The 19,419-nt window shown below is 45.1% G+C and overlaps 1 protein-coding gene across 1 annotated transcript in view; it reads right to left on the bottom strand.

The window, feature by feature from the left end:
* TRPM8 (transient receptor potential cation channel subfamily M member 8) overlaps positions 1 to 19,166 on the bottom strand; it is a 30,627-nt gene extending 11,461 nt beyond the window's left edge. The window contains exons 1-16 of the mRNA XM_058839779.1: positions 19,077 to 19,166; positions 17,694 to 17,767; positions 16,126 to 16,282; positions 13,006 to 13,183; positions 12,494 to 12,666; positions 11,713 to 11,887; positions 10,686 to 10,753; positions 7,346 to 7,543; positions 6,462 to 6,564; positions 5,797 to 5,915; positions 4,921 to 5,211; positions 4,491 to 4,586; positions 3,790 to 3,919; positions 2,584 to 2,729; positions 1,987 to 2,099; positions 1,206 to 1,422 (exon numbers count right to left, since the gene is read on the bottom strand). Coding sequence (XP_058695762.1) covers positions 1,206 to 1,422; positions 1,987 to 2,099; positions 2,584 to 2,729; positions 3,790 to 3,919; positions 4,491 to 4,586; positions 4,921 to 5,211; positions 5,797 to 5,915; positions 6,462 to 6,564; positions 7,346 to 7,543; positions 10,686 to 10,753; positions 11,713 to 11,887; positions 12,494 to 12,666; positions 13,006 to 13,183; positions 16,126 to 16,282; positions 17,694 to 17,767; positions 19,077 to 19,166 — 2,328 coding nt within the window. The remainder of the gene's footprint in view (positions 1 to 1,205; positions 1,423 to 1,986; positions 2,100 to 2,583; positions 2,730 to 3,789; positions 3,920 to 4,490; positions 4,587 to 4,920; positions 5,212 to 5,796; positions 5,916 to 6,461; positions 6,565 to 7,345; positions 7,544 to 10,685; positions 10,754 to 11,712; positions 11,888 to 12,493; positions 12,667 to 13,005; positions 13,184 to 16,125; positions 16,283 to 17,693; positions 17,768 to 19,076) is intronic.
* Positions 19,167 to 19,419: the final 253 nt, after the last annotated feature.

Below are 19,419 nucleotides of genomic sequence, written 5' to 3'. Positions count from 1 at the left end.
GAACTTCCCTGAGAAATTTAGAGGACTGGGATACTACTCTGCTTTTTGCTCCATTTCTCCTCCTCAGAAAAGCACCTCTGCAGCTAGAACACTGGCTTGAGATCACTTTAAATCTTCAAATTCAGCTGCCTCCACTGCCAAATTGGTAGAGTCTGGCCACCAGTTACTAATGGGAATTGGGGCAGTTCTACCTGCTCAGGGTGGTGAGAAAAAGGGACATTGTTAGGAAAGTAAGGTTTCTATCCCTAAGTTTTTCCCCAGGACTTTTGCTGGGTATGAACAGGATGTGCAAGGACAGGTCCAGAGACACCAGAACCTAAATCAGCAGAAACAAACACTCCATTAGTGTTTTCATGGCAAAAAAAAGTCTTTTACTTTTCCCCCATTTTCTTAGCAAGTGAAGTTGCCATATACAGGGTTCCACCCTGATTATTAAAAAGGGAAAAGGCCACAGTAACAGCAGCATGAGAAATCTCATCTGAGCTCACGTAAAAACCATTATTGCAGGGTGGGGTGATCCAGCAGACCACCCACAAACACTCCCAAGGTGATTCAGGCCTTACAGGAGAAAGCAGCACTGCACCAAACCCACACACCCACTGCTCTTCTGACCCCTCCAGCATCCTCCCACCGCCCTGACCATGGACTGGCAGAGACCAGCCTGCCCAAAACCCACCAGTGAGGAGAAGATACCACCTAAGTGGCTGGCTATAAAGGCAGTCCCACATGCTGTTCCCACACCTCAGGTAACCCAAAGCTGGTCTCCGAGTCTACTCTAAACCAGCAAAAACTGTATAGATGCTTAAAAGCTAAACAGAAATGCATAAAGGTATGTGGCTTATTGGTAAAATAAAAATTAAAGGGGGTGGAATGTAGAGAAGAGAGGCAGGAATGACTTAATTTAAAGCTTTGCACCAAGATAAATGTGCTAAATCTAACCCTTTATTATCAACTACCTTGGCAAGCCCAGCATTCCTGGTAAACACCTGCACTGGCATCAGCTTATCCTCTTGGTGCACAGACACTGCAGCCAGAGGGGCACAAGCAGGAATTCAACATCAGAGGGAAAAATCCCTCATTGAGCCCTGAGCTACCTCTGCTCTGAAGTGCTTCCCCTGAGCAGCAGCCTGCACTGCCTTGGGAGGGGAAAAGCACGAGGCTGTGGCTCTGACACTAAGCTTTCTGGGCTTGCAAGCGCTGCCTACTTGTCTCACTTCATCACAAAGTAGAACGAAGACCAGCACGTAAAGGATGATCTCCAGGGCCGTGGGTTCCTTCTGGAAATCCATCAGCAACACGTAGGCGAAGAGCAACAGGAAAGCAATGTAGAAGATGACGTTCCAGGAGAAGACCACAAAGGGGGAGGTGAAGAAAGACACATAATATAAGAAGAGTTTCTTACTCTTCTCCACAGGCTTTTTCCTGAGGAATTAAAAGAGGGAAAAGGTCTCAAAGCATAGCTTTTATGCCTGGAAATATTTGTGTTCTTCAAAGCGAAAGTGAGAAGGGTGCAAAGTCTAGCTCAGGATGTTACTTCAATCCTGCATCCACTGCCCCCAGGCACTCCAGTAAACTGGCTCATCTTCCAGCCTGGATGGAGCTTGGAGACACCTGGGACAGTGGAAAGTGTCCCTGCTCTTGGCAGAGGTTGGAACAAGGTAAGCTTTAAGCCAGCCTGTGATTCTTTAATCTTCAATCCAAGATCAGAGTGAAACAAACTGTCAAAAGCTCATTTGGCTTCTAATACCTTTATCTAAGACTGACTGAACGTAAAACAGCTTCCCAAGAGTGCCTGTGGAGTTTCCACCCATGGAGATATCCCAAACTGGACACAGTCCTGGGCAACCTGCTCCAGCTGACCCTCTGAGCACAGGGTTGGACTGGATGATCTCCACCCAGCCTGACTTGCCCTAAGATTCTACAATTAATTAATTAACTTGCTTTCCCTCTGAAAAATTTTCCCACTAATGAAAGTCAATTGATTACCTGAATGAGATGAAACCACAGCCTATCAAAGGGAAAAAGAATAGGCACATTATGATCTTCCAGTTCTTAGTGTCTCTTGAAATCTCTCCATACCACTGCTTGGAAAGGAAATTCTGCAGCAAAGAAAAACACCCTCACTTGGTCTAACAGCAACAAAACAACTTAGGAATGCTATTTTAGAACACTTGATTTGGTAAAAATAAACCCTGAACTTTGAGATTTCAATCAAAATACTAGAGGATTTCTGTTTCAACAGAACAGAAAGCTTTCTGCATCAGTAACAGCATGCTGGCTCCTCAGGGCAGCCATCCTCCATCTGCATGTTGAGGAGGTAAAAGTGAGGCTGAGCAGGACTTGACCTGATTGATAAAACACTTCTAAACCATTGCATTATATGCAATGCTCATCCATGCTGGCTGTTACAGCCACACTGTGCATGCCCAAAGCAGAAATCACTTCAGGCAGTGTTTATTAACCAGTTCCTTATGATTTATAGCCCCAAGTCATGATTTTTTCCTCCTGATTTACATTTGTGGGTAGAGGAACCACACCCCCTGTTAGAGCACAAGAGGTTCACCTTTCCTTCACTGCCATTACCTGCACACCTGGCTGGGCAATAAACTGCTGGTCTCTGGCTTCCACTGCTAGCTCCAGACAGTTGCTCCCTCCCCAGGCTTCACAGGAATAAGTCAGCAGCTGCTCAGCCAGGTCTTCGTCATTGCTGTAGCACTCAGTGAAAAGCTCTGCAAGAAAGAAGCAGCTCCACACTGAGCTCCAACTTCACTTTCCCATCAAGTCGGGTGCAAATATCTTTAGTGTAATATTTGTAATAGCAAAGCATGTAGACAAGAACCCTTTCCATGTCTTCAGCACTGCAGAATGACCATGCATCCCCTTGCAACCCCACTTGCACATCTTCAACTTTTGACATGGAATTCAGATCCAGATGGAAAACTGTAACACTATCACACAGAGAGCATTTAGCTCTGCTCTCTAAAAATTGAGTAAAAAATGTGAATTTCTCCATAAAGGACTCTGTAAATCTACTTGTTTCATCCTCTTTTCTTAAATTCCATTTGGCATTGATCTAATGAATTATAATCAGTTCAAAATGAACAGTAGAGTTGCAAGAGTCAGAATCTGATGCTTTTTCACTAGGAAGTGCACTGTTCACTCCTTAGTGTCTTGCTAAATCATCAGGCCTGAGGGATGTAGATACCTTTAAAGAACAGTTTTTGCTTTGTGGAATAGGAGATACTCTCTGAAAACAAGGAAGTTGCATCCAGCGTGGCCTTGAGCTGGTCCTTATAAAGTCACAGCATCAGTCTACTTTTTACCTGCAACTTTTTATCACTCCCCAAAAGTGGTCCCACGTTTTTCCCAATGCTGAATACTACCAGTACTCTTGTGGAAAGTTTCCTCTTTTCCATATTCTCCTTCCTGTTTGTGGGCACCCTTCTTCAGCCTTGTCAGTAGAGCTAAGTAGCTTTTCTTTCCCATGAATAAAATTCTCCACATATTCTCAGAAAAAAGCCAGGAGAACTGGCTGTTCTCCTTCCTTAAGGAGGAAAAATACCCCCAAAACCCACTTCACAACACCCACCTTTTGAAGCCAAGCTCTTACAACAGGGCACAAAATTTCTACTGGGAACAAATGGTATGGAAGGAATGCCCAAGCAGTAAGTAAAATCACATGTTGACATAAAAGAAAAGTGTATTTAACATTGGATATCTAGTTTTTAATTCCCTGGTCTCTGACCCTTCCCACTAAATTTCTAAAGGACTCAAAGAGCAGGCACTTACCTACTGCTCTTGTCTCATACTCGTTCGCGAGTTCCTCAGATTCACCAGCAGCATTTATATCATTCTTCACCTTGGCCATGCTTTTCAGGAGCTTACTGGCCCCCAGGGCTGCCAAAGTGCAGCCTCTGGTCTGCAGAGACAGAGAGTAAAGTCATGAAAATCCCTTTGAGAAGGGAACATGATGATAGAATCCTGAAACCACAATGATTTGGGTTGGAAAGGACCTTAAAGGCCATCTTGTCCCAACCCTCTGCCACAGTCAGGGACACCTTCCACTGTATGAGGTGGAATCCTTCAAAAATTATTCTCTGTTTTGCATTCTTCCCAGTCCAGACTGATCTATTTGAGTCTACAATCCTTAAATTACTGTCTAATCCAAATTAGAGACTGGATTTCAATCAAACACCTGGAATCAGAACCCATCCATGCTGTGGAAAGGGTGGGAACTTGGCATCCCAGCTTGAGCACACCTGACAACATTCAACGGATGTGGACTGCTGACACACAGCCTTAGGAGCTGAAAGTATTAAGTCCACATCCAGACACACCATGGGCAGTATAAAATCCACTGAGAATCATCTAGCAGTTATCTCTTGTGGTGTTGTGTTTGAAGCTGGATGTGGAGCCTTTTCAAAGCTGATAAACCAAAGACACAGAACCCACTGCACTGCCCACAAAGAATAAAGGAGAACTCAACTTACTTGCTCCCAAATGACTTTGGACAACTCTTTCTTGTTCTGAAGAACTGACCAAATAAACAGAGCTTGCAACGGGTGCCTTGTGATAGGACACTCCTCCTGAAAAAGGGAGCAAGAACTCAGAACTAAGATCACCAAATCTTTTCAACTGGAACAAAGCTGAGCCTGGACTGTCCTGGTTTTTTATTTTCTTCCTTTCACAGCCACCCCACCAATCCCCTCTCTCAGCTCTCTGCCAGTTGTCAGACACTATGGTGAGTTAGGTTATATTTGGTACTTCTATTAAAACCTTGTATTTGACAAGGAAGAATCAGCCTCCCTCTTCTTCCAGAAGCTGGCATTAAAGAATATTTGTGTAAAAGGCACTTTCTGCTTTAACTACTGCAGTCCAGACAATCTCATTCACAGCAGGATCAAACTGCTCATTACTCACTGAAAGCTGGATCTCCATCTCATCCTTGCTGTTTTTGTAATCTCTTTTGAAACCTCTCCGGAAATCCTCCACCATCTTCCACACGAAGGTGAGGAGGGCATCGTTGTAGGAGTTCTTGGCAATCTGCAGGTTCTTGAACACCAGGCTGCTGAAGTTGTTGGTGTACAGCTCCCTCAGGACCTCTGTGGTGAGGAACTTCCGCAGATCCAAGCCATTTTCTAGGAAGAGCCGGACAAATTTGGGTCTGTCTTTCACCAGGGCTGTGAACATCACATCCTGTAGGTCAGCAGACTAGGGAGAAATGGAAAAGCAAATGTTAGGGATCACATGAGACATGTGAATCTTATTTAAGGCCTGACACAGTGTCACTGTCACATTTTCATCAGAACCATGTTTTTCTCTGCACACAATTGCCTTAGCTGGACAGCCCAGAGCATTCCTGGCATGGGCACATCACCTTTGCAACCAGTGATCATAGAATGGATCATCATGGAATGATGGACCATGGCTTTATGGAATATCCTGAATTAGAAAGGACCCACAAGGATCATCAAGTCTGACACCCCTGGCTCTGCACAGACACTCCATCAATCCCACCCTGTGCATCCTTGAGAGCATTATTCAAATGCTCCTTGGGCTCTGGCAGCCTTGGGGCTGTGCCCATTCCCTGGGGAGCCTGGGCAGTGCCCAGCTCCCTCTGGGGGAAGAACCTTGCCCTGAGATCCAGCCTGACCTTCCCCTTACACAGCTTCAGCTGTGCCCTGGGATCCTGTCCTAGTCACAGCAGAGATGAGAGCTGAGGCGCTGAGACAGTGGTTCCTGTTGGGATGTGTCCCTCCCCACAGTTCCCTGCACTCACTCAGAAAGGGGCTGTACCTCCCAGTTTCGGTCATTGGTGAAGATCTCATCGCTGGCCAGGTCCAGCTGGTTCCACTCCAGTAGCAGCTTCAGCTGCCCATTCCAGTTATCCCTGTCATGCTCATTGGTGCTGAAAGCTGCAGAGGAGGAACAATCTCTTGCTAAAGACCAGGCATATTTATGAGCTCTGCTTCCCACACCAGCAGGACAAGACTCCTTCCAAGTGGCTCTCCCCAGACTCATGCACATCTTCCTGGCTGGAGGCTGGAGGATGCTGGAGGCTCAGGGATAAATTTATGGTCCAAGACAAGCCACAAAGGAGCTGCCAGGAGCACATCATAACCAAGATGAGCACAAGGCTTCCTTCAGGCTCCTCAGAGTCCTGCACCCTCTACACAAGAAAGACTCTGCAGGGTTTCAATGGGGTCCTACCAGCATCCCTAAGGCTCTCCAAAATGCCTTCCCAATTATGTGGTTTGGATCTTGCCTACATTGAGAGATCCCACACTGCTGCTGTGGCCTGCTCACACCCCTTCAGAGGAAGGCAGGCTCCACACCATGGCAAGAGCTTAGCTCTAGAGAGATGGCACTGCTCTGAGGAAACCTGTTCTAGAGAATAAATAGCCATCCTTTTTCCATTTATTTTTAAATCCACAAACAAACCCAGAAAAACAATTACTTGCCTTTGTACAGGGCAAAGGAAATGGCATTGCTCACAATTTCATCTCCAGCTTCTTCTATTTTGATCACTGTCAGTAAATGAGGGCTCTCGAGGACTTCTTTGATCTATAAAAAAATTAAAAAATGTTCTGTTTCAAAGCTATCAAGGCTATTTAGTAGCACATCTCCAAGATCCTTTTAAAAAGAAATTTGCCACCACATCATAGCAAAGCTGCTTCTCATCAATCCTGGTTTTTAACAAATTTAAACAAGCCCAAACAGAAGTAGATAATGAGCTTGATTTTAAAGTCACCAAAGGACAACATTAATTATCCTCTGAACATACAGCAAATAACTGTGATTCCCCTATGCAGATCATCTTTAACAAGAAGATATAATCTCAGTAATTAGAAGCGACTTCTGAAGTAGAAAAGATTATGTCAGCCCAAGTTTCAGCTTATGTCAAGCAGTTTGTTAGAGAACAGTCTTTACCTCCTCGTGCTTTGTCAAAACCAGATAATTTCTCACATAATGAAGCTTTGTAGAGTTAATTTCATTTTAGCACATAGCAGACAAATAACCTTGGCCATTTCTGATGCAGGAAGAGGCACATACCAAAGCAGCCCAGCAGAAGCTGCGAGGAGTGTGGCCAGACAGGGAACACTGCCTTCAGCAGCACCACACTCCACAGGGAAGAGATCCTTCTGGAACTATCTTCACTTTCCTGTGATCAGACACATGCTGACCCAATTGCAGCCCCCTCAATGTTTTTGTTCCAATCCCTGTAGATTCAGAATTTTCCTTCTTTGCACAGAGGTAACACGCCAAGGAGCCCTGTACACCCCACAGGTATCACCAGAGAGCAACGCCCCTGACTTGGACGGCACCAGCTGCACCCCACACTCACCCATTTGATCCAGCTCTCAGTCTCCTCTTCTGAGAGCCTGGAAATGGTGCGAGGCAGGAACCTGAGCAGGCTCTCCTTGACACAGGAAGAAGCAAGAGTGCCTTCAGCCTCCACCAGGCTGGCAATGACATCGGCAATGCGCCCGGAGCCTTCCACCACCACACAGGGAATCTTGCTCTTGATTGCTACGTTGATGGACTAAGGAGACAGAGGGAGAGGAGAGCACTTGAAGCCTGTTACTAGAGCCTGCTATTGAGCAAGGAAGCCTAGAGAACAACAGAAATCCATGGTCCACAGCAGTATTTTTATTGTTATCCACTGATACATTACCAGTGACAACTCTTTAAAGCATCATCCATCTCATGAGAGAGGGCTGTGAAGAGCCCCAGAGACTGAGGGTCAGAAATCACCATCTGCCAAATTTTCATAGAATCATAGAACAATCTGTGTTGGGAGGGATCTCAAAGCACATCTTGTTCCACCCCCTGCCATGGGCAGGGGTACCTTCCACTAGACCAGGCTGTTCAGTTTTAGAGTGGAGCAGCAGATCAGGACAATTGCCAAGTGGAAATGGCATTCAGGTCACACAACACTGCTGCCCAGCTACAGTCACAGCTGGTTTATGGCACAGCATTGCTCAGCTGAGACCAAGGGCTCTGGATTTATTTGCTGGAGGCAGAAACACCAGTGTTTTACAAAGAAATTACTTCTGTAGCATAGCAAGAACATCGAACTCTAATGTTACCGAAAGTCTCCAAGTAGCCACTTACATGATTTCTCACACAGCAACATTGTACATGGATTAACAGCAAGACAAAAATCTGCTGAAATCATGCTGGAAGGACCATTAACCCTCCTGGTGCAAAGACCACTGCAGGAGCCACTGATTTCATTTGCATCACTACTGAGAAGAGAGTCACAGCATAAGCTGGCTGCCAGCAAATTGCACAAAGGGAGTCAATGCAAATTATCATCAAGCACTGACAGAATATGTATTAGTTAGAACAGTTTCTTGAGAACAAAAAAAAAAAAAAAAAATCAACTTGGAGTCATCAAAATCATGTGCACATTGCTCCTGTCAACTGAAGAGCAGGTCTCTGACAGAGGCAAGGAGGCTTTTCTTATCAGCTAGATGAAAGTGGTTTTCTAAAGAAGGGTTCAGCTAAAGTGCATGCTTTACATCACAGGGAATTTAAAACAGAAGCTTGGAACAGTTTTACTTCTCCCTTGCTAGTGCTGATTCTTGTCATCATGCACCAGTCACAGAAGCTGAGAAAGAGGGAGCCTTTCCTGGCCAGCACTGCTAAGACCAAGGCATGGCAAGGGCAGACACCCACAGCATGGACTCTGCTGAGCCATTTGGGCTGGTCAGAGACTCAATTTACTCCTTGGAAAAAGGCTCCACCTACAAACAAGCAATAGGGCAGGCACGAGTATCTCAGTGCACTTACAGAAACAAAAACTCAGCATGACATAAAACAGCCTTACGTTGCACCAGGAGAGGTTTAGGTTGGATATAATGAAATATTCTTCACTGAAAGGGTTGTGAAGGACTGGAACAGGCTGCTTAAGGAAGTCACCATCCCTCAAGTGCTCAAAAAAATGTTTGGATGTAGCACCTGAGGGCACGTTTCAGGGGTGAACATGATAATGGTGCTGTGTTGACCACTGGACTTTGGGACCTTTGAAGTCTTTTCCAATCTCAGTGTTATCATGATTCTATGAAATAGCCAAGAGGGTGGCATGAACCCTTAAATGAACCATCATCCAGGTACTTGCCAGAGGAACCTCTTGCCAGGAATTACGCATTTGATTTAACAAGGCTTTTACTCATTCTGGTTAGGCAGCTACTAAGTCTGTGGAATGCATCACTGCTAAACAGTGGGTTTGAGGTCTCTCCAAAAAATGCATAATCGTAAGCCTGCACAGCTACAGCACCTGGCAGTCAGTCAGCTCCTTCAGTGATGGCCAAATCCCTTCTCAAACATCAGCAATTTGGAGCTAAAAGGAAGTGGATATATTCAACACAACTCCCTGAGCACAGCTTTCCTCTAAAACCTGAATGGATGCTTCATTTCATCTCAGGACCTGAGTAACACTGCATCTGCATTCATCAACAATTGGGAAAAGATAAAATTCATCATGTGAATGGAACCAAACTCCCAGAAAACATACAGGGAGGCTGGGATAACAACCTGGAATTTCACACACTGGTTCAGACCAATTGATTAACACCAGCAGTGAAGTGATAGCAAAGATTATGCCTAGAAATCACATTGTTTATCCTCCTGACAAGCCAAGTAGTTTGATTAATTTCAACACTAACAGCACAGCTCTGGTCAGATCAGGAAGCACCAAGATAACATCTACAAACAAAATAATGATAAATATCATGCTGCTTTGACCTTATTTTTGCTGCATCCTACTCTCTTGCAAATTCCAGCCCCTTTCCCAGCTCTTTAGTACAGGCTAAATCAGCTATTCCTATAGTTGGTCAGGGCCTGTCACATTACTGTTGCCTTCCCACACAGCCTGACTCCACATCCCCTCACTTTGAAAATCCTGGGTCAGGTCCCTTTGCTCCCTCAGGCCACTTATCTTTGCTCTGGCAAGGTGAATGGGCAAGTAACAACCCTGGGAGAGATTCAGAAGCCATCTCCATCTCCCTTTCCCCTTTCTTCCCTCAGTGTCACTTACACATCCTGTTTCAAGAAACTTCTTCTCTTCATCCTCCTCCTGCCTGTCAGCTGTTTGAAGATGATGCCTGGTCCTTCCCCATGTCAGCTGAGAAGGGTCAGAGTCAGCAAGGCCCTCTTACCCTGCGCTCAGCTGCTAAAATTTAAACCAGGTCTAGATCTAAACTAGATTTAAAATGTGGCCTTCCAGTACTCAAATGGGCTTATAAGAAAGAGAGCAACTTTTTACATGGGCAGATAGTGATGGGACAAGGGGATATGGTTTTAAACTACAAGAAGAGAAAATTTTATTTACATTAGGAGGAAATTATTGAAAGGTGTCCCTGCCCACAGCAGGGGGTGGAAACTGAGTGGTCTTTAATGTCCCTTCACATTCTGTGATGTGGAAGAACTGAGACAACTGAACTGTCCCAGACAGGGACAGGACTTTTCCAGGATGTCAGCCCAAGGCAGAAACCTTGCACAGAAACAAACTTCTTCGGCTTAAATTGCAAACAAGGTCCTTCTGCAGCAAGTGCTAGGCAAGTTTCTGTAAATAACAGCTCTGTCTACTTCATCAAGTCTCTTTTGGAGTAATCAGTCTTCAATATTAGAGCAATGCCCCTATTGTCATTCCTGGAAACAAATAAAAGAAATGAACTTACTTTCAAAGTCTCCTTCCCACCACCTTGGGCAAAACACACAATTGGGATCTTCCCACCGTAATTAGATTCTGTGAAATATGAAATACAATACAAAAAAAGAAGGAAAAAGATTAAATCAATTGATGCAGCTCAAACAACTTATTATTCCTGAGTACAGTGAAAGAATTTCCAAGCCATTCACACAGATACTAGTTAGCTGCTGATTTTACCAGTTACCAACAGCTGTTTTTAATGAAAACTCAGTTTTGCCCAACATTCTGCATAGCTGACTTGAGACACCCTTCTCCAACAGCTTTTCCCTTCTAGAAATCCTAATTTTTGCTATCTCAAGTCCTTAAAATGGACTCTTATTGTATTTATCCACTTCTTTGACCATTTTGAGTCTCAGCGAAAGGTTCTTATCACAAACACAAGGTACAGAACCTCCAAGTTCACACTTTCAACCGTAAAATAAAGGTAAGAATTCTGTAACTCTAGCAGCTAGTGCCTGAGAGACATTGCAAAAAACAAACAAACAAAAAAAAAACCAACCACAAACAAACCCAAACAACAACATGCCCAAAAGCTTTTTAAGGATTTCCTGCTAAGGCCTTTGACTTCTTTTCTTTTTTTGCTTTGGTAAAGAAGTGGGTGAAAGATTATTTAGCAGGCAGGTTGCAGGCAGCTCAGTCACCCTCATAAATAAAGATTTTGGTAAAAGCCTAATTTCAGCTCCTGTGTAATTGTGCTCCAGCTACCTGGAATTCAGTGATAGGTGGGATGTATATAGAAGCTTCCAAGACGAAGGGAGAGAAGGGCTGTGTGGCTGAAATGAAGGATTTTTGACACAAAGGCTATACAGAAAGGAAGACGAGGGAAGGTGCTGCTCTGGAGAGGGCAGGTTACTCCTGACTTTCAGATGCATTGTGGTTAACAAACATGATCCCTTCCAGCTCAGCAGCCACAGGATGCTGCCACTACTTTCTTATTCCAAGAAAATCACTGTGGAACAGCCCCAAAGCAGGCACAGACATGGGAAGGAGGATACCTGGGATGACCCGCTCCGAAATGTACTTCTCCAGCTGGGTCCGCACTTTGGCCTCTGTCGTGGGGTGCCCGTGGGTGCCGTTATCAACGAGCAGGAGATGGGTGTGGTTGTTGTCCAGGCAGTACAGGGGGTCTCTCTTCAGGTCATCCATGATGTAGCGGGCCAGGAAGCTCCCCTAGGGGTACCAGCACAGCGTTTGACAGAGATTCAAGGGCAAGGACACACCCACCTCATTTATGTGGTGGGACAATTTTTTAGAAGTGTTCTATCATGCTTAGTGGATAAGAGACAAGGGGGGCGATCCCAGGGCATCTGACAGGTTGGATGACAGTGTAAATGAAGATCCTAAACAGCAGCAGCAGGTACTACGTGCCTCTAGCTCATGGGAATGCCTACTGTGGGGGAGTGCAGGGCGATTTCAGAGGTAAAATAGCCATGGGAGTGGTTATTCCCTAAAGCAATGCCAGACATGGAGTTAGAGCAGCTGAACTCCCACAGACATGCCAAAATCTGGCACAGCTGAAATCCTCCTCACCAGGCCTGATGTGTGTGACTAACTTGGGTGTGAGAACATTTTACTTTCCTCCTGTTCTGGGAAGAGCTCCTGACATTTTGAGGCCAAGCCTTCTCTTTCTCTCCCCACCCACATATCACTTGAGGATGTGGTTTAATAGTGAACATGGTGGTAGCGCTGGCTGACAGCTGGACCTGACAATCTCAGAAGTCCAAAGTTTTCTACCTTAACATCATGAATGGTTCCATGATCCTGTTTGTTCCTTACATCACTGTTGGCCGTACGGATGAGGGTTTCCCGGTTGGAGATCATGCCCCAGGCCGCGATGCCGATGGCCACCACGTTCTCCTCGGAGCTGCGACTGATGGTGTTGTCTCTGACCACCTCCCCAATATACTTCATCAGCCCGTAGTGCGTCCCCCCAGTGAAAATCCAAGCTCCTGGAACAACACCCAGTCACCTGGGGGAGCAGAGCCAAACACCCACCCTCCCACAGCATTAAAGACAAAACCCAGACCCTCTTTGTGACCTTGGGGGTTTCTTCAGTTAAGCACATAAGAGATGCTACACAATTCCCACTATGTTAGCACAGGCTACTTTTACCTGCCTAAATCCCAATCCTGTTACTTCCAAACCATTAATGTCACACATGTCCCATGTGCAGCAGCCAAGCATGAGCAAAAGGAACACTCTGCTTCCCCACAGAGCCTTTGAGCTGCTACCTCTGCAGCCCTGTTGTGCAGCAGTGAAGTAGCAGAGGCACAGAAGCAGGTGTTTACCCTTGGACTGGGCGATGTAGATCAGCCTGCTGAATATCTTGCGCATGCGGGGCTTGAGCGCGAAGTTCTTGGCACCGCCGGTGACGGAGATGACGAGGTTTGGGGTTTTCAGGTGCCAGTGCTGGGTCATGAGATCGTAGAGTGTCTCTGAGTCTGTGTCACACGACAGGCGGATGTACTTGGGGGAGAGAAAATTGGGAACAAATATAGCAGGAGATAAATAGAGGAGGCTGGGAAAAACCCAGGGATTGCATTTTCTTCTCTGTTTCACAGCCTCGCTCCAACAGCCAACATCCAACAACATCCAACAGATGAAAGGCAAGGTGATGATGAAATCCTTGTTTCTTCCTCTGAAGCACCTCTTATCCTTCCCCTACAACCAGGCACCCAACCCACCTTCCTCTAGAGGAGGCAAGAGCAGTGACCTTGAGCTTCAGAGGAACTCTGCAAGGATGAACACAGCGCCACTACAGTGACGAACTCCAACGGTGCTATTTAAAGCTTAGATTATGAATCAGTGGCAGCATCCTTGCAGGTGAGCTAATAATAATGACAGCTGTATTTTGATGACATTATTCAAATAAATTCCAGGCTCCATGTGAGTGGTGTCCCTATCACAACACATCCCCATTCCAGTGCTTCAAGTGTAACACAAAACAAATACATCAAGTTTGTAATAAAGCTTGAATGCTCTACAAAGATGCCAGAAAGCACCAAGAGCGATAATCTGACTTCAGGTGGACTCATCATGTCTCTATTTACATAAAAGCTTCTCTGGCCTTGTCTTGCTTTGCTTTTCAAAAACCTCTTCACACTTTCATCACTTTTGGAAGACATTCATGGCTGCACAAGCCAAATCAAGAGATGAGAAGGAGTAGTTGGGACCTGAATCACAGAGGATTTTGCATTGATTGCCCAGTATTTGCAGGAGAGCAAAATGAAAGGACAACTTTGAGAAGGAAATGTCCCCACCTAAGAGACACTGAACTTGAATGAAAACATTCACGTGTTCCAGGACAGGTTCCCAGAAGGAGTTAAAAGCATTTAGGGAGAGCGTGCTGAGCAGGCTCCAGCAGCTACACAGAAGAGCTAAGGGACTCCCACAGCTGCTGCCCTAAGGAGCTTCAGCAGCATGAAGCTTTGGGTGTTTTACTGGAGAAGATCCCCTGTAGGAGATGGGGAAAATTACCTGGGCAGCCCTGCCCACAGCAAACCTGTCAGCTCCACTCCAGCAGGTGAACTCCTCGGCTCAGCACTTCCCTCCTCCGAAGTACAATGGTGCCATCTCCTGGTACTGCTGGATGCTGCTCCCAGACCACGGCCGTGGTTCAGGGAAGCCTTTTTGGGGTTTGGGCTCCCAGAACATTAAATGCAGTGACTGCAATGCTCGTGGATGTTATGGGGTCTGAGCAGCGCAGCAGAAACGAAGAGCTCAAAAGCTGGACTTACAGAGGATGAGATTTTATAGAATCCCAGAATGGTTTGGGCTGGAAGGGAGTTTAAAGCTCATTTAGTTCCATCCCTGCTATAAGCACCTTCCACTATCCCAGATTGCTCCAAACCCCATCCAACCTGGCCTTGGACACTTCCAGGGATCCAGGGACAGCCACAGCCTCTCGGGGCACCCTGTGCCAGGGCCTGCCCACCCTCCCAGGGAACAATTCCTTCCCAATACCACATCTAACCCTGCCCTGTGGCAGTGGGAAGCCACTTCCCCTTGTCCTGCCACTCCATCCTTTGTCCCAAGTCCCTCTCCAGCTTTCCTGGAGGCCCTTTAGGCACTGGGAGGGGCTCTGAGGTCTTCCTGGAGCCTTCTCTTCTCCAGGTGAGCACCCCCAGCTCTGCCAGCCTGTCCTCAAACCTTGTTCGGGGTCTGTTCACATCTCAGTTCTGCGCAGAACTTTTTAGGACTCGTCTGCCCTAAAAAGCACAGTGCAGGGTATAAAACTTCCCATCCCTCACTGATAATTGACAGCAATTCTTAGGTCACCCTGAGTTTGAAGTCCTCTCTGCTGCACATCAACAGAAAATACTTGGCAATCTTCAGGAGCAGCAGGTGACTTGCTGTGTAGGGAATAAGAACAGGGAATTGAGATACAATTCCAGCCAACAGTCCAATGGGATGGACTGGAAGACTTATATGTAGTGTTTGAACAAAGTATGCTCTGAAATATGCACAGTGGCCTTGAGAGTCCACATGAAACAACTGAGGGCACATGAACTCATTTTCAAAGCTGGAAGTGGGGAAGACACAACCCAAGGAAAGAATATTTAACATTTGAGAAGTCTGAAATATTGCAACAGAGCGAAGCACTGTTTGTTCCAGTAGTCACACAGCAGCTTACAACAAAGTAGCACAAAGCTAAAATGTGCATATCAAAAAATACATGAAGTACACAGATCTGTTTAAGCGTGATTTGAAACTTTTGGTCTCATTTCCCACTCAAATGCATCTTATTTCTGCTACTTTGCATAAAACAAACCAAATTAATTTACATATCAGGCTCTGATTTTCCTCATTTATCTTGATTGTCCCAAGCAACCTGTACTGGTGTTTATCAGCCATTGAGAGGAAGCAGATGAGCTCAGCCACATGTGACTCTCACAAGTATCAGTATAAATCACCAGAAACAGCAGCTATTTCCTTCTTCCCACACGCCTCCACTGTCCCCACTCCAAGCAAAGACACAAGGAAAAAAACAACAAGTAGGAAAAAAACTTTTGAAGTTCCACAGATATTTATCTTACTTACATCCCTCCAGAACTTAATCTCATTGCTGCACCTCCACCCTGGGAGACACAATATTCAATTTGTTGTTGGCCTGAGCAAGCTGGTCTATATGGATATAAAATAATACCTGAATATCACCCTCATTTACCCACACTCCTGCCATGCCTGGAAAGAGATAATCTCTTTTCACTCCCATCACCAGCCTAAACAAGTAACACAGAGGGAATTGGGCTACAAGGGACACAAGCTTGTTTCTCAAGCCCTGAAAATAGGTAACAAAGCCTATCTACTACCACTGGAATAAAGTCCATTTCACCTTCCTTGCTTTTGAGGACCTCCCACTGGTACTCAACAGGGGCCCCATGAATATCCTTAATATTTCCACCTACCTTTCCTCTTTTTCCCAAGTTTTCAAACTGAATGTCCCCAAAGGCATCAGTAGGAAGCTCCTTTGTGTGCTTCTTGTAGTTCCATTTTTCAGTGGTGTTAATCTGGGTGCCCTCTATGTGCTGATTTTCAGGGTATCCACATTTACACAAGTTACCCCTGAAAGAAGAGTGAATAGACACGAGACCCCTGAGGAATCCTGAGCGCTGAAAAGTGAGCTCTGACAGCAAGGAAAGCAGCAGGTGGAGCTACAGAACCAGCTGTGTGTGGGACCCTACTGGGATTTGCCACCTGACAAAGCAGATCCTGCTTCCTCCCAGCACTGGGAAGTGGAACATAGCTCAGGAACCAGGCTGTGCTGAGGGGTTTCTTCCCTTTTTGTGCTCTTAACCACACAGGACGAGTTCACTGCACCTCCTCTCCCTGGTAACAAGTGACAGGACAAGAGAAAAAGGCCTCAAGTTGTGCCAGGGGATGTTCAGATTGTACATCAGGAAAAAGCAATCATGGAAAGGGCTGTCAGGCATTGGTACAGGCTGCCCAGAGTTGTGGTGGAGTCACCATCTTTAGAAGTATTCCAAAATCAGGTGGATGTGGCACTTGAGAACTTGATTTAGTAGTGGTACTGGGCTGACTTGATTTTAAAGGTCCTCTCTATAGCCCACATTTCTGCTTCCTCAGAGGACACAGAGGACTAATTAATTGCTTGACTCCTTTAGAAAGGTTTCTTCTACTCTGCTGTACCTTGCAAATGAAACCAGCTTGCCTTAAAAATATCTAGACAACAGTAAGCCAGCCACTTCTGCGGTGCTCTCCCAGAGGGCTTGCAGGAAGTGAAGCTGATGAGAACCAGCTCCTCCATACTTTGTTGGTGCCTTGCCAAACATCCCATTTTTGGTGGCAGAGGAGGACCCTAAGTGAGACCTTCTGAAATGAGACCAATTTCCCTCCCTCTCTCTGAGGCATTTTTCCTCCCAGCTTCAGAGAAGAGTGGTGTCAGAGAGCCCTCAGAGCTCAATATTAGGATTTCTGCAGCTGTATTAGTTTGATCACTTTTCTCCTGAGACTAAAAAAAGAAAAACAAAAAGAAAAAAAAAGACCAAAAACCACAAAGCAATGTTATGGTCCTCAAACTAGCACTGCACTGGTACTTGTGCCTGAAAATGGAGCCAGTTTAATATCCTGTCTTAAGGGAACATCAGCCTGAGCAAAACCTAGTGCCTGTCTAAGGCCTGTGCATTAAATTTGTGATTAGGGCTTAAAAGGAAAATTTCACTTGTGCAAACCTCTGATACATAGCTTGTCATACATCAATACCAGTGCTGCATCAAAGCACCTATATATTGCCTCAAATCCTAATTTGATATTAAACCCTGTGACAGAGCTGCTGGAAGATCAGATCAGTTTTGCATCAAGTTACTTGTGGATAAACTCAAACAAGGGGAGATTGTACTGCTAGATCCAGACTCTGAACAAAAAACCCCAAAACTCGACTCCCTGCCTTTGCAGACAGAAATCCCCTCATCTACCAGCCCCCCATTCTTGAAAAACGAGGAAAGTATCTCCTTACATTGACTTGGTGTCCTTTGTAAAAAAGACACATTCTCTCTTCTTAAAGTTTTCTTGGATGAAGTTGGCCAAATCCTGGAAAATAATTTTTAGAAGTTGATTGCTGATAACTCACGAAATGGAAGAGATCTCAGTAACAGCACAGTCAGTGTGAACACAGATACTGCTTAAAAACACTGTGGCAAACATTCTTCCCAATGCTAAAGAAATCCTAATATTAAATAAAGGGAAGACAGGGAGGTTTTTTAGGGTAGGGGCTGCTTCAATTCAACACACAAAGACCCCAGCAGGAGTTCAGAACAACTTCAAGTCCTCCTTTATGGGAGCTCAGCAGAATGCAAAGCTTATTTAACCATTAACTCTCCTATTAACCTTGAAACTCCCTAGAGAGGCTTTCACACTCGGGGAATGCAAATTCATCCCTGATCTGCCTCTTCCAGCTAAGAAAACAGAGCAATTCTCACTCACTGATAAAGGATTGGGGGGTTTTGTTTGCTTTCAAGCACAGCTTAGATTTGCAGGGCAAGATTTCCCTCGGGACACAAAGGGAAGACACGCAGCTATAGTTTAGTTTACCCATTTGACACACTTGTGGTTTAACAGCAGGTAGAACAAGTTATTCCAAGCAAAGAAAAAATATTATATTATAATATATATTTTATTTATCGTATTATAGAATATTTATAATATCGCATACTTTAATATTAAAATAGTAAAAATTACATATAAGTAACATAAATTTATAAAAATCATAACTATAAAAATTATAAAATATTATATATTATAAATTATGTCTATTATAAATATTATCAATTATAAAAATTATAACAGAAAAGCATTATATCCAAAACAAGGAAAACGGAAGGGAACGCATTCAACCAGTAAAAGTCACAACAGTGCAAGACCAAAAAAACAAAAGGAGGGGGAAGCACCTGCTTAAAGTCCTAAGAAGTGGCCATTAAGGCCTTCTGCAAACCCATCAGGAGCAGGGAATCTGCCACACAATTGCTGGGATCAGCAAATCTTTCAGGCATGAAAGGATGTTTAACATAACTATGTTGGCTGCCCTGGCCATCAAGCTGCGAGAAGAGCTTGGGGTGGTTCTCCACACGGACAAATTTGTCTCTTGCTGCAGCGTGGAAAAGGGTTTAAAAGCAGAAATGATGAAGAAAGCACAATAGAAAAGCTACAGGGTTCAAAAGGAGCAGCAATTTTAGAGCAAAGGGGTACCCTTAAGAGTTCCACCGTGTCACCTGCTGCTTGAAGGTCAGGAAGATTTCTCCACACAGGGGACAGTGACAGATCCATCATCCTGCTCCTGACTTGTCAGAATCCACCACCACGGTGGCCCCCTCCCAAGACCCAGCATGTAGCAGGTACTCACAGCATCGCTGCAAGCCACGTCTATGCTGCGAGACATGCTGGAATAGAGGAGTCTGGAACTCTCAAAATTGCCATTCCTTCGGTGCCTCATGCTGCCCATGGAAACCTGGAAAAGCACGGTAGAAGGGGAGATGGAGGAGCACTAGACAACACCAAGGGCACTTTGCACCCTGGCAAGGCAAGAAAGAGGTTATTTGAATCCAGAAGAATTAGAAAGGCTATTATTCCTAAAATGTGAGACAAATTCAGAAAAAAAAATAAAAATCTGTTATTTCATACCACAAAGAGACTTTATCTTTCCCCTCTCCAAAAGAACTCCAAGTCAATTATCTTTGCAGAAAGGA

The sequence above is a fragment of the Poecile atricapillus genome, chromosome 5 (genome assembly GCF_030490865.1).
Source record: "Poecile atricapillus isolate bPoeAtr1 chromosome 5, bPoeAtr1.hap1, whole genome shotgun sequence".
Lineage (NCBI taxonomy): Eukaryota > Metazoa > Chordata > Aves > Passeriformes > Paridae > Poecile > Poecile atricapillus.
The sequence above is the reverse complement of the archived record's forward strand: the minus strand, read 5'-3'. Positions and strand labels throughout refer to the sequence as shown.